This window comes from Doryrhamphus excisus, linkage group LG10 (genome assembly GCF_037039965.1).
Source record: "Doryrhamphus excisus strain RoL-2023G ecotype Guam linkage group LG10, RoL_Dexc_Guam_v1.1, whole genome shotgun sequence".
NCBI classification, from domain to species: domain Eukaryota; kingdom Metazoa; phylum Chordata; class Actinopteri; order Syngnathiformes; family Syngnathidae; genus Doryrhamphus; species Doryrhamphus excisus.
The window spans coordinates 252375-272485 of record NC_136366.1 but is presented as its reverse complement, the minus strand read 5'-3'; the positions used below and the strand labels follow the sequence as shown (position 1 = coordinate 272485).

Sequence of the window (20111 nt, the reverse complement as noted above, 5' to 3'; positions counted from 1 at the left end):
GCCGATGCCGTGAAGCCTTGGAGCGGTCCGCACAATGGAAACATGTGTTCGACACCAGCAACCCCAAAGTCCATGCACATCCACACACCCTGCTAGCGCCTGCTAACGGGCCCACGTGTATACGTACCTTTGGGGGAGGGGCTGCCGTGCCGCTTGTTGAGGGCTCGCAGACCTTGTAAGGGAATGTCACCGCCTTCCAGAACGCTTTTGTAAACGTGACGGTCGCATTCTGGAGCCGCCGGCTCGTTTGCGGATGATCCTCCGTCCGTCTCCACCTCGCTGTGCCCAGACTTGCTGGAGGAACTAGACGGGAACACAGACAGCAAACGTGTCTTCATGATGAACACAAACACTAATTGGACCGTGTGGTCCTCACTGACCAGATCTCCAGGTAGGTCCTACAAATAAGGGCAGCATTGGGAGGAAAGCGCTCGGGAGCAGAGATATGGGCGTTCCACAGGAGGCCAGAACAGATGTCTATAAATATTCTGTCAGCATTCCCGCACGGCGCATCATGGCTTCCACCTGCACGACGCCCGTGTTCACGCTCGTTCTCCTGCTCACTTGCTGCTCACTTGCTGCTCATGTTGCCGCTCTATTTCAGGACAACACGGCCATTAAAGTGACGGGCAAGTAGCAAACAAACATCCCAGACCTGCCCCCCCCCCCGCTGGGGCGGATTTCTAAACCAGGTTTTACATCTGCCAAGTCTGACTTTTACAAGCTTGGATTCGAACACGCGTTCGTTTGCTGCCTGTTTCACCGCCTGAACAACAAGTCCTTTCATAGCGGCTGGAAAAACACCGGATGGGAACGCCAGACTGCAGCAGGACAATAAAATCCTTGGCTCCAAGTGAGGAGCGCAACAGTTCCGAGGCGCCGTTAAGATCCGACATGACTTCTTCAGACGGGGAGGTCAAAGTGCGGACTGGAGGACACCAGCCCAAAAATACAAATAAAGTACAAATATTCATAGATAAGCTCTCATAAATCTATAATATTATGAAAACAAACAAAACCAAATAAAGTTATAATTTGGTTGGGGAAAAATTTTAATATATGGTAATAACAAAAATATGAAAGGAGTCCAAATATTACAAATTAATTAATTAATAATTACAAATTTCAAGTCAGAATATTATGTATTTTCATTAGAAATAAACTGTCAATTTTACAAGAATAAAATTGTAATATTATGAGAAAAATAAAGTATAAACAGCCCTAAGAATAAAGTCAGAATATTAATATGAGTTAAAGAAAAATTGAAGTACTAAGTTAAAATATTTGGAAAAGTAAAAAAAAAGGCAAAACTAGTTTTTTGTCCTAGTATGCCTAGGATAGTACACGTGATGCTTTAGGAAATAGTGGCCGAGCATCCTTGCATCCTTGCATCCTTGCATCCTTGCATCCTTGCATCCTCCACGTGTCCCTCGGTGGAAAAGACGATCAGGGTGACGGCGGTCCCATCACGAGATGATGATGATGATGATGATGACCAAATATTTGCATATATTTACGGCTGACTGTGTTCTTTGGAGCCAACAAAAGCAACGTGTTCTATTTATAGATCCTCTTTAAGAGCACACGGAAGGTGATTAATAGACATGCCAACCGCATACCACATCCTGTCAATCATGTCATCATCCACAGATGTGCTGCATTTTACTATCTCATCTTCACGTGACGCCTCCTTAAACATCTCCAATTTCAAGAGGACCCCAAAGAAGAAAAGACCCTGAACTCCAAAGAAGGAAGTCACTTTAAGACCTGAGCTTTCCTTCCGAGCGCCAACTTCCTCCAAGACCGACAATCAAAAGCAAAGCAGACCAGCAAAGGGAAGAAAGTCCCGTCTGTGGCAGAGGTGTCCGATGTGCAAAATATCAAATATATATATATTTACTATAGATTATATATACGGTATATATCATATCAATATCATACCATCAAAGTGACCTTTGCATCCTTTCGTTTTTCACTGGGGGGCCCTCAGTGGAAAAAGTTTGGACACCCCTGTCCTAATGTACGTACCAGATGGAAAGAACAAGGGGGGGGGGGGGGCTGCTTGCTTTAACAATCCAGAAGCTGTTAAGTCTGGCCAACCGAAGGCTATAACAGTTTGGAAGTTCCCAGTATCCCAGTGACGTCCATAAACCTCCACATAGCACTTCCTTCCACTTCCACTTCCTTCCATTTCCTTCCACTTCCACCCACTTCCTTCCACTTCCTTCCACTTCCTTCCACTTCCACTTCCTTCCACTTCCTTCCACTTCCTTCCACTTTCTTCCACTTCCTTCCACTTCCTTCCATTTCCTTCCACTTCCACCCACTTCCTTCCACTTCCTTCCACTTCCTTCCACTTCCACTTCCTTCCACTTCCTTCCACTTCCTTCCACTTTCTTCCACTTCCTTCCACTTCCTTCCATTTCCTTCCACTTCCTTCCACTTCCACTTCCTTCCATTTCCTTCCACTTCCTTCCACTTCCTTCCACTTCCACTTCCTTCCACTTCCTTCCACTTCCTTCCACTTTCTTCCACTTCCTTCCACTTCCTTCCACTTCCACTTCCTTCCATTTCCTTCCACTTCCTTCCACTTCCTTCCACTTTCTTCCACTTCCTTCCACTTCCTTCCACTTCCACTTCCTTCCATTTCCTTCCACTTCCTTCCACTTCCTTCCACTTCCACTTCCTTCCACTTCCTTCCACTTCCTTCCACTTCCTTCCTTGCCAGAGAATGAGCAAACAGAGGAGAAGCCTGCGCCGTGCTAGCTGAAGGCCTTAGTCAAAGGTTCTCCTGGGGAAGCAGCAGTCGCCCGACTGGAGGCGTGTGAGGAATCTCACGGTGACATTTATCTCCGGAATAACGATCAGCGCGGCAGAAGGAGCAAGCATTGGTGCGGGAATGAGAATGGGAAGCATGGACTCACTACTTGTGCAGGTCGGAGGCTGGTTCCAGGGGGCTGAAGGAGGGGGCGCTCTGCAACAAACCAAACAAAGAAGTCATTGATAAATCCACGGGATGTTCTCCTCCAGCTAGAACATCGGCTACGGCCGGATCCTGTCTGCTTTTCTTCTCTCTTGTTCGCTCTCTGCTGAGGCTTTCAGTCTCCGGCAGCCTGGACTGGACCCTTAGCGTCTCTGGACTAGCCCTGGCCTGGACCCTTAGCGTCTCTGGACTAGCCCTGGCCTGGAGTCGGACTACGCGTGTTTTGGCCTGCATGCAACTTGGGAGGGAAGAAAGCGCCAGTAAGGAGAGCGGAGGAAGGGGTGTGTGTGTGTGTGTGTGTGTGTGTGAGTGGGCGGATGGGTTTGCATCAGTCAGGGGGCGCCCGTGCGGGGAGGGGGGCTGTCACAGGAACAGCCAATGGGCTGCCGTCTCCCTGTGAAGCCAAGGCTTTGTCTGCCATTGAGTCACTCTCATTAGCGCTGGAGAACTACGCAGGACAACCACGCAGCTGCTGCTGCCGTTACACACGGGCCCCGTTAAGTTACACACGGGCCCCGTTACGTTACACATGGGCCCCGTTACACACGGGCCCCGTTACACACGCACACACACACACGAGTCCAAAAGAGGCACGAGTGTTTGTTGACAGAAACGGAGGAAAACACATTTTGTAGGGCTATTAGATGTTATACGGCTAGTAGAGTACATAGTACATAGTACATAGTACATGTTATACAGATATTAGAGTACATAGTACATGTTATACGGCTATTAGAGTACATAGTACATGTTATACGGCTGTTAGAGTACATAGTACATGTTATACAACTATTATGTTATACAGCTATTAAAGTACATAGTACATGTTATACAGCTATTAAAGTACATAGTACATGTTATACAGCTATTAAAGTACATAGTACATGTTATACAGCTATTAAAGTACATAGTACATGTTATACAACTACATTCAATTGTTAAAGTTAGGGTTAGTTAACAGCCAGTTTGGGTCTGATTTGGTTTTCATATCCTATCTACCACGGTTTTACATAAATATATACATACATAGTACATAGTACATAAAAGCAGGAATCGGAAGTGATGTCATCAGCATTTGCTCTAACACTAACACAGTTAAGTAAAGTATGTTTTGATATTTTTCCAATTATACTTTGAAATGCATAAAAATGTTGAGTGAATAAAAAGGCTGAAGGTGGGAAACCGTGGAGTTCAAGAACCACCAGGAGGCGTTTGCGTTGTCTTTAGGACAATGACGTCTTCAACGAAGGTAACCTGAAATGTTCATTTATTTTCATTCCTTCATCAGATTTACATTTCTTCTCATGGACAAGTTGAGTTAGTTCCAGCTGGAGTCGGACCTTCTGGAATGGATTGATGATGCTAACCAAGGTCCCACCGCAGGCCTTTCCCCTCTACCGTATATTTTGGTGGAATCGTACTGCAAAATAAAACACCTCATGTGTTGCTGACTCACCTTCTGTGTATTTTGTTTTTATGTGACTGATACATAGTAACCGATACATAGTAACTGATACATAGTAACTGATACATAGTAACTGATACATAGTAACTGATACATAGTAACCGATACATAGTAACCGATACATAGTAACCGATACATAGTAACCGATACATAGTAACTGATACATAGTAACTGATACATAGTAACTGATACATAGTAACTGATACATAGTAACTGATACATAGTAACTGATACATAGTAACCGATACATAGTAACTGATACATAGTAACTGATACATAGTAACTGATACATAGTAACTGATACATAACTGATACATAGTAACTGATACATAGTAACTGATACATAGTAACTGATACATATAACCGATACATATTAACCGATACATATTAACTGATACATAGTAACTGATACATAGTAACTGATACATAGTAACCGATACATAGTAACCGATACATAACTGATACATAACTCATGGTGGGACAGAGAAAGTTGCAAGTGATATGATAAAGCAATTTGATAAAGAAGATGAGAAAAATATGCCGATTGTGTCCCCATCTTTGCCGTCTTCTCGGTTTTCCATTTGTAATATTTTGCATTGTTGATATTTGTTGCTAATTATGGTTGCCTGGATGACACGGTTTGCCAATGAATACCTCCGTGTACTGTACGTATTATAGAGGTATTCCATAAGTACAGTTGTTCAACTTGGGATTCCTAGCAGCAGGCGGCTAATTTGAGTCCACTGTTTCTGTTGCTTTCCTGGTTTGGGACGTCACGGCGGCTAAAAATAGCCGACGTGACACCACTGGCACCATGAATATGAGCACAAGTGTTTGCAAGTACGATTACACAATCCCCATCCCAGCCAGGCTGGCCCTGCCGCTAATACCGCAACCACTTCCCCACCGCGGCGCTCCAAAGCCTGCGCTTCCCAAAGCACCCGCCAGACAGGGAACATTCTCCCGGCCCGTTTGTACTTAGTTGCCAGGGCAGGAAGATCATTAATAACTCATCTTCATAAGAACATATTCCATATTCCCAGCTATTTTTAAAGTCCGGTGTTCCATGCTAACTCGGAGGGAATGTGTGTCATGGGATGAGCTGATGTTTGCTTCGGAAGAGCTGAGCACCAGCAGAGTTTGGAACGTACCAATCCCTGATACGCATCAAAAGGGAATCATATGTAATATCTATATCTATGTATCTACATATGTCCTTTCCTGGGGAGCGGAACTCAGCTTCAGCGTCGCCCACAAAGTTCCTGCGGAATTGGAGCTCTCCTGACAGGTGCCCCCCCCCCCCCCGCTACTCGGAGGCCGGGCTCCTGTGCGTGGCTTTCATATTGCAAATAGCGATGATGAGTAGGTCACGGTAACATGAATCCCATTCTTTCCAGGAGCTGCGGCGTTGATATGTTCTCCTGAAAACAAACGCCCCCCCCCCAGCGTGAGGGGCCGCCACTGCCAGGCGGCGCTTAGCTTAGCTTAGCTCATCTGCGTTAAACGCTTAAAGGTAAAGGTTAAGTGAATAACGGAGGTTAAATATGAAAGCAACGAGCCGGGGGGCTTACGCCGTTGCCTCCTTTAGAGGATGTCAGGTGGTCGGGGGGGGGGGGGGCATGATACTCTGCGCTGGGACAGTATAGCAACAGCCCGCCCGTCACTTTGGCGCTTGGGGGGGGCCAAGCGCCTTCTGAGCGGAGCTATGCGTGGAATCCCAGCTCCCGCTGGCGTATCTCAAGGAAACCGTTTGACCAGAACGCCAGACGCCACCGCGAGTGTTTGCAGACGCCTACAGCCACGATCGGTCGCATCATCCAGGAGGACCACTCAGACATGACGTACAGCTGTCAATCTTGCACTTGACAGGCTGCTCTTGAGGGGCAAAGCGTGGCACCAAAAATAGCAAAGTATTTGTACTTAAACTGATGGCAGCACGTAAAGTACAAACAACTGATCCAGGACTTTGGTGACCACCAAGACCAGGGACATGGTGGTGGACCTCAGGGGAAACACCTCATATCCACAACCCAGAACCTGTTCTCACTGAAGGTGAACCTAGAAATAGCTGGGAGTACATCTGGATGATGAACTGGACTGGACTGGACTAGATGTTCTGTGCAGGAAAGGCCAGAGCCATACAAGAAGCTGCTCCAGATCTTCTACCAGACCGTGGGAGCGAGTGCCCCCCTGTATGCGGTAATGTGCCGGCTGAGGAGCCCAAGAAGGTCAAACCGGTGAGGAAGGTAGGCCCTGACATCTGTGGACATCTAAGCAGGCTCCTTTCCATCATGGACGACCAGCATCATCTGCCTACAGAAGAGCAGTTTCAGTGGCAGATTACTATCACTGTCCTGCTCCACTGAAAGACGGAGGTGATCAATCCTCTCCGATGCCGTCTGGCTTTTCACGCCAACAGGGGGCGATAGAAACACCACAGGCCTGGACTTGGACCTTGGGAGATAAGGTTGCTATCAACGCTGACTTTATGCTCAATGGACGCCGGCTTGGTCATCATGACGGGCGCTCCAAGGCCGTATCGTGCAGGCAGCGTCTTGTAATGTCTGCGGCGTCCCAACAGACACACGGGGAGTCCGACGCTCTTTTCAAACGTTTTTGCCGACACCGAACGCATCTTTGGTCTCCTCGACAGCAACACCACTTAGTCATCATCCATCAATCACGCTCAGTGATGGCGGTGCATTCATGAAAACACGAATTGTGAACTTCAAGCGTTATCCCTCGCTAGGCATCGCCAGACGCCACTTCGGACATCGCTCCCTGACTCTATTGGGTTTGGAAAAAAGACATGAATAATAAATGATTGCTACTTCCTGGTTGCCTGGGGCCTGGTATCCGTCCACCATGTTGAAAGACTAGCTTGTTTGTCTAAATGTGCCCTGGGATTGGCTGGCCACCAGCCCGGCTGGGATAGGCTCCAGCACCCCCATGACCCTGGTGAGGACAAGCGGAAGTAAATGAAAGCTGCTTGGTGGTTGACTATGGCCTGTTATATAAGTATATATAAGTATATAAGTATATACGTATATAAGTATATAAGTATATACGTATATAAGTATATAAGTATATATACATAAGTATATATAAGTATATACGTATATAAGTAAATGAAAGCTGCTTGGTGGTTGACTATGGCCTGTTATATAAGTATATACGTATATAAGTATATAAGTATATACGTATATAAGTATATATACATAAGTATATATAAGTATATACGTATATAAGTAAATGAAAGCTGCTTGGTGGTTGACTATGGCCTGTTATATAAGTATATATAAGTATATAAGTATATACGTAAGTATATACGTATATAAGTATATAAGTAAATGAAAGCTGCTTGGTGGTTGACTATGGCCTGTTATATAAGTATATATAAGTATATAAGTATATAAGTATATAAGTAAATGAAAGCTGCTTGGTGGTTGACTATGGCCTGTTATATAAGTATATATAAGTACATATAAGTATATAAGTATATAAGTATATAAGTATATATAAGTATATATAAGTATATATAAGTATATATAAGTATATAAGTAAATGAAAGCTGCTTGGTGGTTGACTATGGCCTGTTATATAAGTATATATAAGTATATAAGTATATAAGTATATAAGTATATAAGTATATACGTATATACGTATATAAGTAAATGAAAGCTGCTTGGTGGTTGACTATGGCCTGTTATATAAGTATATATAAGTATATATAAGTATATAAGTATATATACATAAGTATATATAAGTATATACGTATATAAGTAAATGAAAGCTGCTTGGTGGTTGACTATGGCCTGTTATATAAGTATATATAAGTATATATAAGTATATATAAGTGTACAAGTATATAAGTATATAAGTATATAAGTATATATAAGTATATATAAGTATATAAGTAAATGAAAGCTGCTTGGTGGTTGACTATGGCCTGTTATATAAGTATATATAAGTATATATAAGTATATATAAGTATATATAAGTATATATAAGTGTACAAGTATATAAGTATATAAGTATATATAAGTATATATAAGTATATATAAGTATATAAGTAAATGAAAGCTGCTTGGTGGTTGACTATGGCCTGTTATATAAGTATATATAAGTATATATAAGTATATATAAGTATATATAAGTATATAAGTATATATACATAAGTATATATAAGTATATACGTATATATAAGTATATATAAGTATATAAGTAAATGAAAGCTGCTTGGTGGTTGACTATGGCCTGTTATATAAGTATATATAAGTATATATAAGTATATATAAGTATATATAAGTGTACAAGTATATAAGTATATAAGTATATATAAGTATATATAAGTATATAAGTAAATGAAAGCTGCTTGGTGGTTGACTATGGCCTGTTATTAGTAAAAAAGTACAAGTACAACTTATACGTAGTACTGTGGTCGCTAGGCGTAGTACTGTTACGCTGATGAGACATACGCTAACGTTAGATGGCGCTGCCTCGTCAGGCTAAATGGCAGCGAATTCGATTTCTACTCCAACAATCATCAATCCCAGGAAGCCTGCTCTTTTCCAAAATGTCCGGTTGGCTCAGTTGGACCCCAAAACGCTGAAGCAGCATTGGATGTTCTCCAGGAGTACGTTATGGATGCTTCTTCTCCATTACAAGCGGTCCTCCACAGTGCTTGGATGACTTCCACTTGGACCAAAGGCTTCCTGGACAAGAGCCACGAAGGGCCTTCACGTCATTCAACTCCTCCAGCGTTGTGGTTTCTGCCTTCAGTCACATCCGTCTTCCATAACGTGTCAATCAAAGTCCAATGAGTCAGTGAAGGGCAAATGCTGCTCATACCAGATGTCACTTTTCAAGTGACTTTGACATTAAGCAGGAGCCAGACATCAGGCCGACATCATCTGGCAACCCTCCAGGCTGGGAGTCAACCTCCACTGCTGAACCTCCTCCACGTCTCCACCAGCGTGGAGGTGCTGTCTCGGGAACAGCGCATGACTTCATGCTGAAGTCAGCCGTGCCACCTCATATGGGGCGTGGGGGCGTGGTCTCCAATGAGGAGAACATCTGCTGGTGCCTGGCCAGTGAAGGCATGTGGGTCGCCAAGAACCAGGGCATGTGGGTCGCCAAGAACCAAGGCATGTCTGGATTCTGGACTCCACATTCACGACTCCATCACTTCCTCATGTTAGAGGCAGGAATTGTTCTCCAAGGACTCGGTGTTGACCTGGATCCTGATGCTCGGGTGGCCTGCATCCATCCTGCCTGGCGTGTGGAGTGAATCCTGGATGATGATGACTGATGATGATGATGATGATGATGATGATGATGCATTCCACTGGAAAGGAGTCACGCTTGGGGGATGAGTTCATATCACGGAAGAAACTAGAACATATGATTTACTGCGTCATATGAAGTAACCTCTTTTATTAGCCTGTTCTATTATGACAGGGTTGTCCAAAGTGCGGCCCAGGGGCCATTTGTGGCACCAACTGTTTTTTCGTTGGCCCACGGCACATTCTAAAAATATGATTTAAGAAGAAAACTAAAAGAAACAAACAGCAGCAAAAACTGGACAATTCAGCACTAATTTTTCTATAATAAAGTCAAGACATTAAGAGAAAAATTACATTTTATTGAATTCCTAATAAATTCCTAAATAAGCCAGAATAACACTGGAATATTATGAGGAAAAAAGGTTTTTTAAGTTGTAACGTTATGAGAAACAATTGCGTGGAAGTCGGCCACCCCGGTCTGCCAAGACACCGTAAACCGGGGTGGCGGTCCCCCTTTTCAAGAAGGGTGGCCGAGGGTGTGTTCACATTATAAGGGGATCAGACCATTCCAGCAGGGAAAAGGGTACAACTGTCGAACCTCGGCTACGAGAGGTGCCATGTGGTTTTAGTCCCAGTCGTGGACCACTGGACCAGGTCTACAACCTGTGAGGGTGTTGGAGGGTTTTTAGGACTTTGCCCAACCGATGTTCTTTATGGACTTGAAAAGGAATTCAACCGCGTCCCTTGCCTCGTCCTGTGGGTTGTGTTGTAGGAGTCCAGGATTGGTGGCCCGCTACTTTGTGTCCTTTGGTCCGTGGACAAGTGGAGCTGAGCTTGGGTCGCATTGCCAGCAGGAGGCCAAGGTCTGCTTCTGGTGAATGTTGGACTCCGCCATTCCCATTCTCTTCCTCACTTTCATGGACAGAATTTATACGCGCAGTCAAGGCCCGGAAGTTTCTCTGGTGAGGTGTTCCCAGACCTGGGACATGCTGGGAGGGATTATGTTGCACAGCTGGTCTGGGAACGCCTTGGTGTCCCGGAAGTCTGGGCTTCCCTACTGAGACTGCTGCCCCGCGACCCGGACCCGGATAAGTGGAGGAGAATGGAATGGAATGGAATGAATGATCTAATGAGATGTTGTAACTTATGCTACAACTATGCTAACGTCTTAGCATGTCCATGTCTTGGTTCCCAAAATATCAAAGTATCAAAGTATCTGGTATGTAGTCCTTGGTGGAAAACGTTGAGTCCTGAAATATTTTCTGTTTGCTAATCTGTGTATTTAGTGAAGTTGCTGACTCCGCCCCGCACGCAGGAGAACCCCCTTTGATGAGAGTATAAATACATCCAACGCTATGGATTAACAGTACACAGTTAGTGGGTTTTACCATGGCAAGAACCGGACTCCGTATCTGATTACTTCCATTTTCATTACTTAGGGGAAGAATCAGCTTCCAGTTTTCAACTTTGGACTTTTGACTATTTGTATTTGTACTTGTATATCTGTGGCATCATGTTGGTTTTACAGGTGAAGTCCAAGTGGAAGGAGAAGTAGTCTTACAATCAGACAGCTTGAGATGTTATCACATGCAACTCATTGGAAAGAAACGGTTGAATTAAACAGATCATCTTAAAAGCAGCAGCAACTTACCGCTTTGCCAAACTCCATCTCTGAAAAGAATTTATACCATGGCTCATTCTCTAAATCTACATCGTCCGCACAAACAGCCACAGTCTACAGGGGCATGGCCACAAGAGGAGGAGGAGGAGGAGGAGGAGGAGGAGGAGAAAGACAAAGAGAAGACAGTTCAGACAGCATGGAATAACAGCCAACTTGATGTATATAATATATATATATATATATACGTATATATGTATATATATATATATTGATGCGTATATCTTATGAGTACATTCCTGCTTGTTAAGGGATAGGTTCACATCGTGGAATTATGGAAATATAAATCATACGCAGGCGGTCCTCGGGTTACGAATGAGTTCTGTTTTTTGATACCTAAATTAACTCCTAAGACCCTCACATAGTACACAGAATACATGAAGGACATAAAAGGTCAAATATAACGTTGATGGATAATGACATATAATGCAGATTAAATCCAAAACTGAAATGGTATTGTATACATAAATACATTCCAATACTGTCACAGGCGAGTCCACCTAGACCTAGACCTAGACCTAGACCTAGACCTAGACCTAGACCTTGTAACCACCTAGACTTCCTTGTAACAGCACACAGAGTCCATGACCCCTGTAGCATTCATTAGCATTCTATCATATTCATCCTTAAGGATGGTCGCGACGAGGGCTGCAGTTAACTTAGTCGATTAATCTGAAGAGTGTTGTTTTTAGTGTTGACAATAAGCAACAAAGGAGTTTTGATATAGTTTATATAATAGTTTTAGGAGTGTGTGTCCGTAATCAGGAAATGTGTCAGAGCGAGTACTACTGGTAATAATACTAATAGTAATAATAAATAATAATAACAGTAGTTACTGACCAATGTGTTCCAATGTGATAGAACACGTGAACCTATCCTTTAAACACGGAACGTCAGGAAAAGATACACAGCAATGGCAAATGAACATGCAAACGGAGACACGTGATCATGATCGTCCATAAGCTGCTGTTTTATGTCACATGATGAAGAACAACAACAACAAAAAACCCGAATAGAAAAAGAACTGCTAGCATAGCAACAACTGGAGCAGACACCGCTAACAATAACATGATCAATGACATCCATCCTTCTGGAAGCTGGAATTAAAGCAGCGCAGGAGAATGTGTAGATACCATGCTGTCAATCAAAGCTACGCTGCAAAGACCGCCCCATTTGGGTCAGCGCCACGTCCACAAGCTAAACCAAAACACAAAGCCTCCGTGTTCCGTGTCTCCCTGAGATCCCGTCACAGCGAGCCCACTCGGCCCAAGAAGCTTAAATCGAAGACAAAGGATCTCCTTGTAAGCGATACCCCCCCCCCCCCCCCCCCCGTCACTAAGGATCATCTGTCAACGGGACACCATTTAGGGACGGGTCCCACGATGCCACTTTGGTGCTGAAGCTGCCACCCGGGATGCAGAGGAGAGCGGGGGATGGATGGATGGATGGATGGATGGATGTGGGAGTGGGGTGCTGCTGGCACGACACGCACCGAGAGAGAGAGAGAGAGAGCGAGCGAGAGAGGAGGCGGGAAGGCGGCTAACATACCGTTCTCTCCAGCTTCAGGACCGACGATTTCCCCGGCTCGTACTCAAAGATGCTCTTGGGCTCAGCGCGGTACTTCCTGGTGTCCACCTTTTTATCCGGGGGCTCCCACTCGTTTCTGTGGAGGGAGGGCGGGGTGTGGGATGGGAGAGAGAACTGATCCTCATCACCGAGTCGCCATGGCAACCATCTTTAGCTCAGGTGTTTTTCAAAATGGAGATACGATGACATACGATCATCCAGCCAGCCCATCTCCTCCTTCAATGGAGTCAATTCATCATTTTTTTACCTCGTGACAAAAAGCCTCCATCCTAATTTCCTGGTTTCCTGGTTGAATTGAGCAGGAATAAAATCCCATCCTGATATTACGTCCTGTTTACATTTCCACTAGCTTAGCTCCCATGGCTATAGGACGTGTTGAGGAATTGCCCACTTCCGCCCGACCGAGGATCAAGGTCTGAACCTCGACATGTCAGGCAACGCTTGAGTGGCTGACGCTGCCAACCTTGTAATCCTCCATCACCTGGTCTCCTCCATCACCCATCTGTCAACAGGACCGCCCTCCAGTGTTTGTGTGTGCGTGTCAAGAGGTGATTCCGTATTCCAAGATCAAGGAAACACTTGGAGCAAGACAAAGCATTAGGTACACCCGTCTTGGTGTCCAAAGTGTAACGCCTGGAACGTTCTAACAATATCATTCAAGGAGAAAACTGGACAAATAAGAAGAATAAAAAGTTCTCCTTAATAATCCTTAGTCTGCTGCCCCCTGCTGTCTCCTTGCAGACCTGCAGAGGAAGCTTCTGTCTGCTCTTCCTTCTGATTGGCCGCAGTTATTCACCAATCAAGGCCTTCATAAAGACGACCTGTCATTCATTTTCTACCGCTTATCCTCACCAGGGTGGGGGGGGGGCGGGGCTGGAGCCTATCCCAGCTGTCTTGGGGGAGAGGAGGGAGTCCGGCCAATCCCAGGGCACATATAGACAACCAAGCATTCCCGCATCATGATGATGATGATGATGATGATGATGATGATGACACTAACCTCTTAGTGGAGGCTTTGAGTGATGACGACCTCGTTGGCACCGGCACGGACTCTTGGGTCCTGGCTCTTGAGCAAACCTCTGCATGGCTGAGAGACGGTGGGACTCCTTTCACTTCAAAAAACATATCAATATCAATATCAATATCAATATGAATATCATATGTATCAAAGTGCATCATCTACAATGACTCACAAGTTTATTATTTGACGATAGAAAACTGTGAAACTCACCATCGTCCAAGTAGCCAAAGGGGTTCGGACCATCCTCTAGAGCACAAAGAGTACAAATATATTTATTAGATATTTATTCATCATTTCTGGCCGTGCTGTATTTATGACCCAGCTTTTCAAATCAAATCAATAATTCCGCATGACAGCCTTTTTGCAGTATTCCCTCGCCTTCCACGCTTTTAGGCACACTTCCCCTCAATGCAATCCAAGAGTGTCAAAGCAAAGCACTTTAGGGGAGCATTACTGAGCTAAAAGGGGACGCAAGCATCAATGAGCATCCCGCCATCTTCTGGCTGCTGAGGCCGAAGCTGACACACTTGTTATTAAATATGAACAGGATTGGCATAACCTTACACTACTACATTTTACTGTATTGGGTAGGAATCTAAACCCAGTTTGGATTATTTGGGGCGCCTGCAAGACTCACTCAGGGGAAGTTGAAAGACCCGCAGCAGCACCTAGTGGCCACAGTGGGACACTGCAGTCTGGTGATGCTCATACTGAAGGTGGATGGGTCAGGCAGGTATTGAACATTAGGTACACCTGAACCCTTCATTAAGACCCTTTATGGACGACCGCTGCCACGGGAAACGATCCGGTGCAAACTAAGCACCATACCAGGGATTGGTAGACCAACACCTACTAGATGTGCAGCAGGTGAGCAGGTGAACAGGTGTATTACACATGCAATATAATATTAGTCATTTTAATGTACGAGGAAAGGCAGGAAAAATGTGTCATGAGATGACCAGTAGTACATGCATGGACGATGCTAGTCAATGAAGATGGAAAGATGAATATTTCCTGTTATTACATGTTGGCTCAAATAAGTTCAATGTCTATCTTAATAATAATACTAAACCTTAATAATAATAATAAACCTTAGCTTCCAATGAGAGATGGAGTACTCCGTATTGACAGTGTGACTCGTATCTGATATCCCGACACCCTCCAGCACTTCATATCATCCAATTCCAACACTGGCAGCAACTCCACCCTCAAACTAATGAAGTGTTATGAACATATTGGGCTCTTGAAAAATTGTTATTTATTATAAACATGACCAATACTCAAGTCAAATATGAAGAAGTATAACCTTGCCTTTTGAATAAAAATATCGAGCGACTCTGAGGTACAAATGTATGCGTAGTTCTACTGGCAGGAAGTTGGGATTCTACTTCCTGTTGACTTAGTGTTCGGGTAGGTGGGATAATGATGAGTTGTCATGTCGTCACGGGTCATTGCACATGGCTTGGTCTCTGTGCTAAAGTGGACCAAATACAAGTACACATTGCGCAATACTCAATGGGTGTCTGAATAATGTAAGATTGGTTTTGGGAAGCCGTTACAAAGGCCCAAAAAGGCCAGTATTGTTAGTCCAGTGAACGCCATCACGCCGCGTCTGCCACAGGAACAACGTCTCGGGCCACTCTGTATGTTGGAGGCCGGTTTGAGCCGCAGCGATATCGCCAGGCGGGGGGGCTGTTCCCCACCCACAATCACAAACTCGCACCAACGCCACAACACGACAGGCTCTGTTGACCATAGGCCGCATTTGGGGCCACGATCGTTACTTCCCATTGCAAAAACGACACCGATACGTTTCATGGCAATATCGTTCAACGTAAGCATGTAGTACACAGAGCAATAAGTACTGCGTGTATTAAGATCCCATGTTGGCAGTGGATTAGTAAAGGCAAAGAGAAGAGTTCCGGCATCCGATACCTTTCCATTTCATGTCAGGGAAAATGGAGGTGGGGCGGTATGGGTTCTCTTCAATAGTCTCTGAGTGAAATGATGGAGAGACACCCCACGGGGTGACATGAACACTCACACACACACAAACAGTACACACTAGAGTATAGTATAGTATAGTATAGTATAGTATAGTATAGTATATAGTTTGGACAGGAGGGGGCATACGAACATGTGAAATGATAAAAAGAGTCTCTTACCGGGTATCTTGTGGATCTGCTTGAACATGGTCTTGTACCAGTCTTTGGACTTTTCCGTGTTCTGAAGCCAACATAAAAAAGACGTATTCCAGTTGGACTAATGCGGCACTAAAGTCCCTAATGGACTGGAATATTAGTCCACACGCACACACATCGGTGAGACCGTACAGTGGGAGTTGCGTTACTCACCCGCCCCGACACAATGGGCCCGTTGAGCGGACCGAGGACGGGGGAGTGCAGCGACAGTCGCAGCCTTTTCCCGTCCATGTCTGGAAGCGGACTGACCAAGTCTCTCCCAGGACCGGGGCTTTTGTCCCTTTCTGGGGTGGGGTCTGTAACCCAAGACAACAACACATCCCAACAACCGTGAGACGAGTACAACTGCCACATGACAGGACTTCCTAGCCGCCGACGGGAATGCTTTCTCTGCTCTGCTGTGAGAGGAAGACCAAGACAAAGACGGCAGAGATGCAACGTCACAGAAGAACAGAGAAAAATGTTCCAAATGTTCCAAATGTTCTCCGAAGCAGCACGGAGAAGGGCAAAGCACAAACGGACATTCCAAGAAGAAATGTGACTAAACGACAAGAACACAAAGCTGGTTGAAACCGGATTTGAAGCGGCCATCTCTACCCGGCAGTCCGGTGTGGCTCACCTCTGTTGTGGTGCAGTAGAACCGCTGTGGGGGTCACCGTGCTCGTGCAGGGGTAGGTGGAGCTGGGGGGTGATGGGAAACCATTCTGGTTGTCACATGACGTCGGCGCCTGGTTTTCTTTGATGCTTTCTGGTGAATTGGTCTGAACCTGACACAAAATATACAAACACGCGCAGTTAAACCTGAATGATTTATTCACTATGCGGGCAGGTATTGATTATTATTGATTCATCCCTCCATCAATACATGCATAGGCCTAGCTACAAATCAACATCTACATGCTGACATGTAGTATCTTAAGTAACTTTGATCAAGTGTAATTACTACGTATGTCCTGCCTAGAGGGCTCCAATCCTATTAAAACCATATTCAGAAGGTCATATACCAGTTTTCTCTGCTCTAACTGCCAAATATAAATCATAAAAATAAGGAGTCAGCATTATTCCTAAATGCCCCCTAAAGACAAAAACATGAACTCTAAGAAGAGAATACAAGAAAAAGTGAAATCAATAAATGTGAGTTGGTTATATATGAATAAATATCATTTAAAGCTCAAAGAAAGATTCAACATACCAGGCAGTGGGTGGTGTTCCCTGGAGGGAAATCAGCCGCCATGTTGCCCCCCCCCTCAGCCAATCCTCCATTCACTTGACTGGCGAAGTCTCCTGGGAAAAATCCATACATGTCAGTCAAGAAGAAAAGAACAGAATTGATGATAAAACTATCCAAGGACGTGAATGTTTTTACAGATACTGTAATGTTATGTGAAAGTACAAAGTATATTACTACATAAACGTGAGGTAAGTGGATGGGTTGTTGTGTCCAACAAGTCTGGTGCTTGTGTGTCTCATCAAACATTATAGTGACATTACCAACACCAGTGACCAGTGTAGAATACTACATAAAATCACGCCTTTGAATGCATCTTCTGAATGCCTTATATTTGTATTGCAGTTCATTCAGCCATTTTCATTCTTGAAATGCTTCATTTAGGCCAAACATACAAAATGTGTTAAAATATGCATATTTTGACTAATTACAGGACAAATACAAACACAAAAGAGAAAGATGATTTTTAAACCGACCACTCACTCCCCAAATATTCTTTAAATATGTTTTTTTTAAAAAAACATACCATTTGTAAAGAAGGAATCCTACTATGCAGAAATTCACTTATCACGGTCAGGTGTTTAACCAGTTAATCGTGATAAAGGAGGGATTATTGTAATCCCGTTGCCACAATGTCACATGAAAACAGGAAGAATAAAAATATCCTCACTGGAGGAAAACCACGAGTCACAGATATTATTACTGTCCATATTTCGTCTGGAAGTAAACGTGCAAGCAATGATCAGTTTGGATTTCGGCGTTGTCGGCAACCGCCTACGTGGACATCAGTGAAGATCAGCAGGTTCCACTATGTCGACGTCCCCCGAAAAAGGAAGGAAAAAAAAGAGTGAATTTTGTGATGAGAACAATGCGTCTATTCAACGAGCTGCAAAACCTCATTGTAGCAGCGGCCTTTCCAGCCGAGGCTCGGCCAATCAGAGCATCGCCCCAAAACACTTGGCTGGCCCCCAGCGCCGTCCCCACGTGCTCCGTGCAGCGGCAAAGTGCAGCGTGGGCACCGGGCGACAAAAGAGCTCTTTGACACACAAACGAAAATATGAGCAATTGCCCTTTGTCGTGACCCCCCGTTGCCTAGCAACCGCGGACAGACTTCAAAACAACATTCGCTACATAAGTCTCCCAACCAACAAACATGGCGGCACGTCTTTGATTTTGACCTCTAAATCGGCTTTCGGCTCAAACAAATGAAAGCAACACATGGAGATATGACATCATTTATATTTCCATTCCAGCATTTCCTCCATTGTGGTGTTACATCATCACCTCTTGTTGCCAGTCCCGCTAAGAAACGGATGAACACGCAGCAGAGCGGCCATTGCCGTCCACCAAATATGTTCTCCAGCAGCGGCGGCGTTGGCTTACCGGGTGTTGCGGTGTCGCTGGGATCTGCGCTGCCGCCGGCTTCGTCGTCCAGGTGGACCAGCGTGGCCTTCAGGGTCACCACTCCTTTCCCCTTGCACACCCTGCTGGGGTCCAGGCCTGGGCACATCAGACAAAGACCACCACAGCGCTGATGAAAAGGTGCACTCCAGTTTCAGGTTTTTGCTTCCTCACGCCCCAGATGACCAAAATAGGACATCAAAACCAGGCCATCCACTTCATTTCCTGTCATGTCAAACAAACCGTCACTCGACCAGAGCAGGAAGTAGAGCACGGAGCAGGTTACTGACACGATTCCACGTCCTTCTACGTTTTCATCAGGGAGGATGAGGTGTCCCACAGTTGGAGGCACTGAAAGTTTCATGAGGAGGAGGAGAGAAATATCACCTGCAGCAGGAATCAGGTCAGGGGTTCCTTTCATGGTGGACGGGGGCGTGATCCTGATGGCGCTCACGGCACGAGGACCCGATGGGACTGGAGAATCAAAGAGTTAGATTGGATGTGCTCCGCATCATCAGCAGACCGAGCCGGGCTTACCGGGAGTCGGGCTTGGCGTCACGCTGCCCCCTTGTGGAGAGCCCTGGGGTTGCACATGGAAACAAAACTAAGTCAACAAGCTTTCATGCTTTCATGCATTGGATAGCAAATGGTTGGGACTTTTTTTGGCAGCAGAGACATTCCTATGACGGGCTGACATGCGTGACTTCCTCTTCCCAGCTGCACCACGCTAAGCAACTTTCCCACCGGGGGGGTTCTAATATTAGCTATGGATGGGGATGAACTTTTAACCAGGCATGCGTTGTATTTTAGCGTGATGAACACATTTGATTGATGGCTGTAATCCGACCATAACGACGCTTGGAAATCAGGTCCAATGTTGCAGTTGGATGTAGTTTGACAACAAACTACAAACAAGCTGCAACAGGGCGAATTCGTGTAGTGGAACCTTGGACTTCAATCCAAATGTCACACATGAAAAGCAAATCAATGATCTAATAATCCAAACATTCTACTGCAGACTGAAAATGATTAACATGAAATTAATATCAAATCAAACCTCAACTTAGAAGAGTGGATCTGTATACTTCAACTTTATTGTAAACGTCGTCATTACACACCCTGGCCCAGCTCAGGTGGCCCCCTTAAACCGGCCCCCCTTGTCAACCGTCTGATTGTCAGACTTGAATTTAGTGGCGTTCCTCACCCTCGTCATCAATGGAATCAAAGGAAGAAGACATAATTAGATATCATTCAGTTATTGA

At 44.8% G+C, this 20111-nt stretch overlaps 1 protein-coding gene across 5 annotated transcripts in view; it reads right to left on the bottom strand.

Moving 5' to 3' along the window:
- sorbs1 (sorbin and SH3 domain containing 1) overlaps positions 1 to 20111 on the bottom strand; it is a 41455-nt gene that overhangs the window by 12178 nt on the left and 9166 nt on the right. For 3 of the 5 annotated variants that reach the window (XM_078793802.1, XM_078793804.1, XM_078793805.1), the window contains exons 2-14: positions 19387 to 19429; positions 19237 to 19323; positions 18832 to 18948; positions 17413 to 17504; positions 16840 to 16987; positions 16374 to 16516; positions 16185 to 16245; positions 14230 to 14265; positions 13999 to 14110; positions 12960 to 13074; positions 11385 to 11468; positions 2925 to 2974; positions 128 to 303 (exon numbers count right to left, since the gene is read on the bottom strand). In XM_078793802.1, the coding sequence (XP_078649928.1) occupies positions 128 to 303; positions 2925 to 2974; positions 11385 to 11468; positions 12960 to 13074; positions 13999 to 14110; positions 14230 to 14265; positions 16185 to 16245; positions 16374 to 16516; positions 16840 to 16987; positions 17413 to 17504; positions 18832 to 18948; positions 19237 to 19323; positions 19387 to 19429 (1264 nt within the window). Of the gene's footprint in view, positions 1 to 127; positions 304 to 2924; positions 2975 to 11384; positions 11469 to 12959; positions 13075 to 13998; positions 14111 to 14229; positions 14266 to 16184; positions 16246 to 16373; positions 16517 to 16839; positions 16988 to 17412; positions 17505 to 17974; positions 18529 to 18831; positions 18949 to 19236; positions 19324 to 19386; positions 19430 to 20111 lie in introns of those variants that run through there. The other 2 variants (XM_078793806.1, XM_078793803.1) reach the window with 2 other exon arrangements.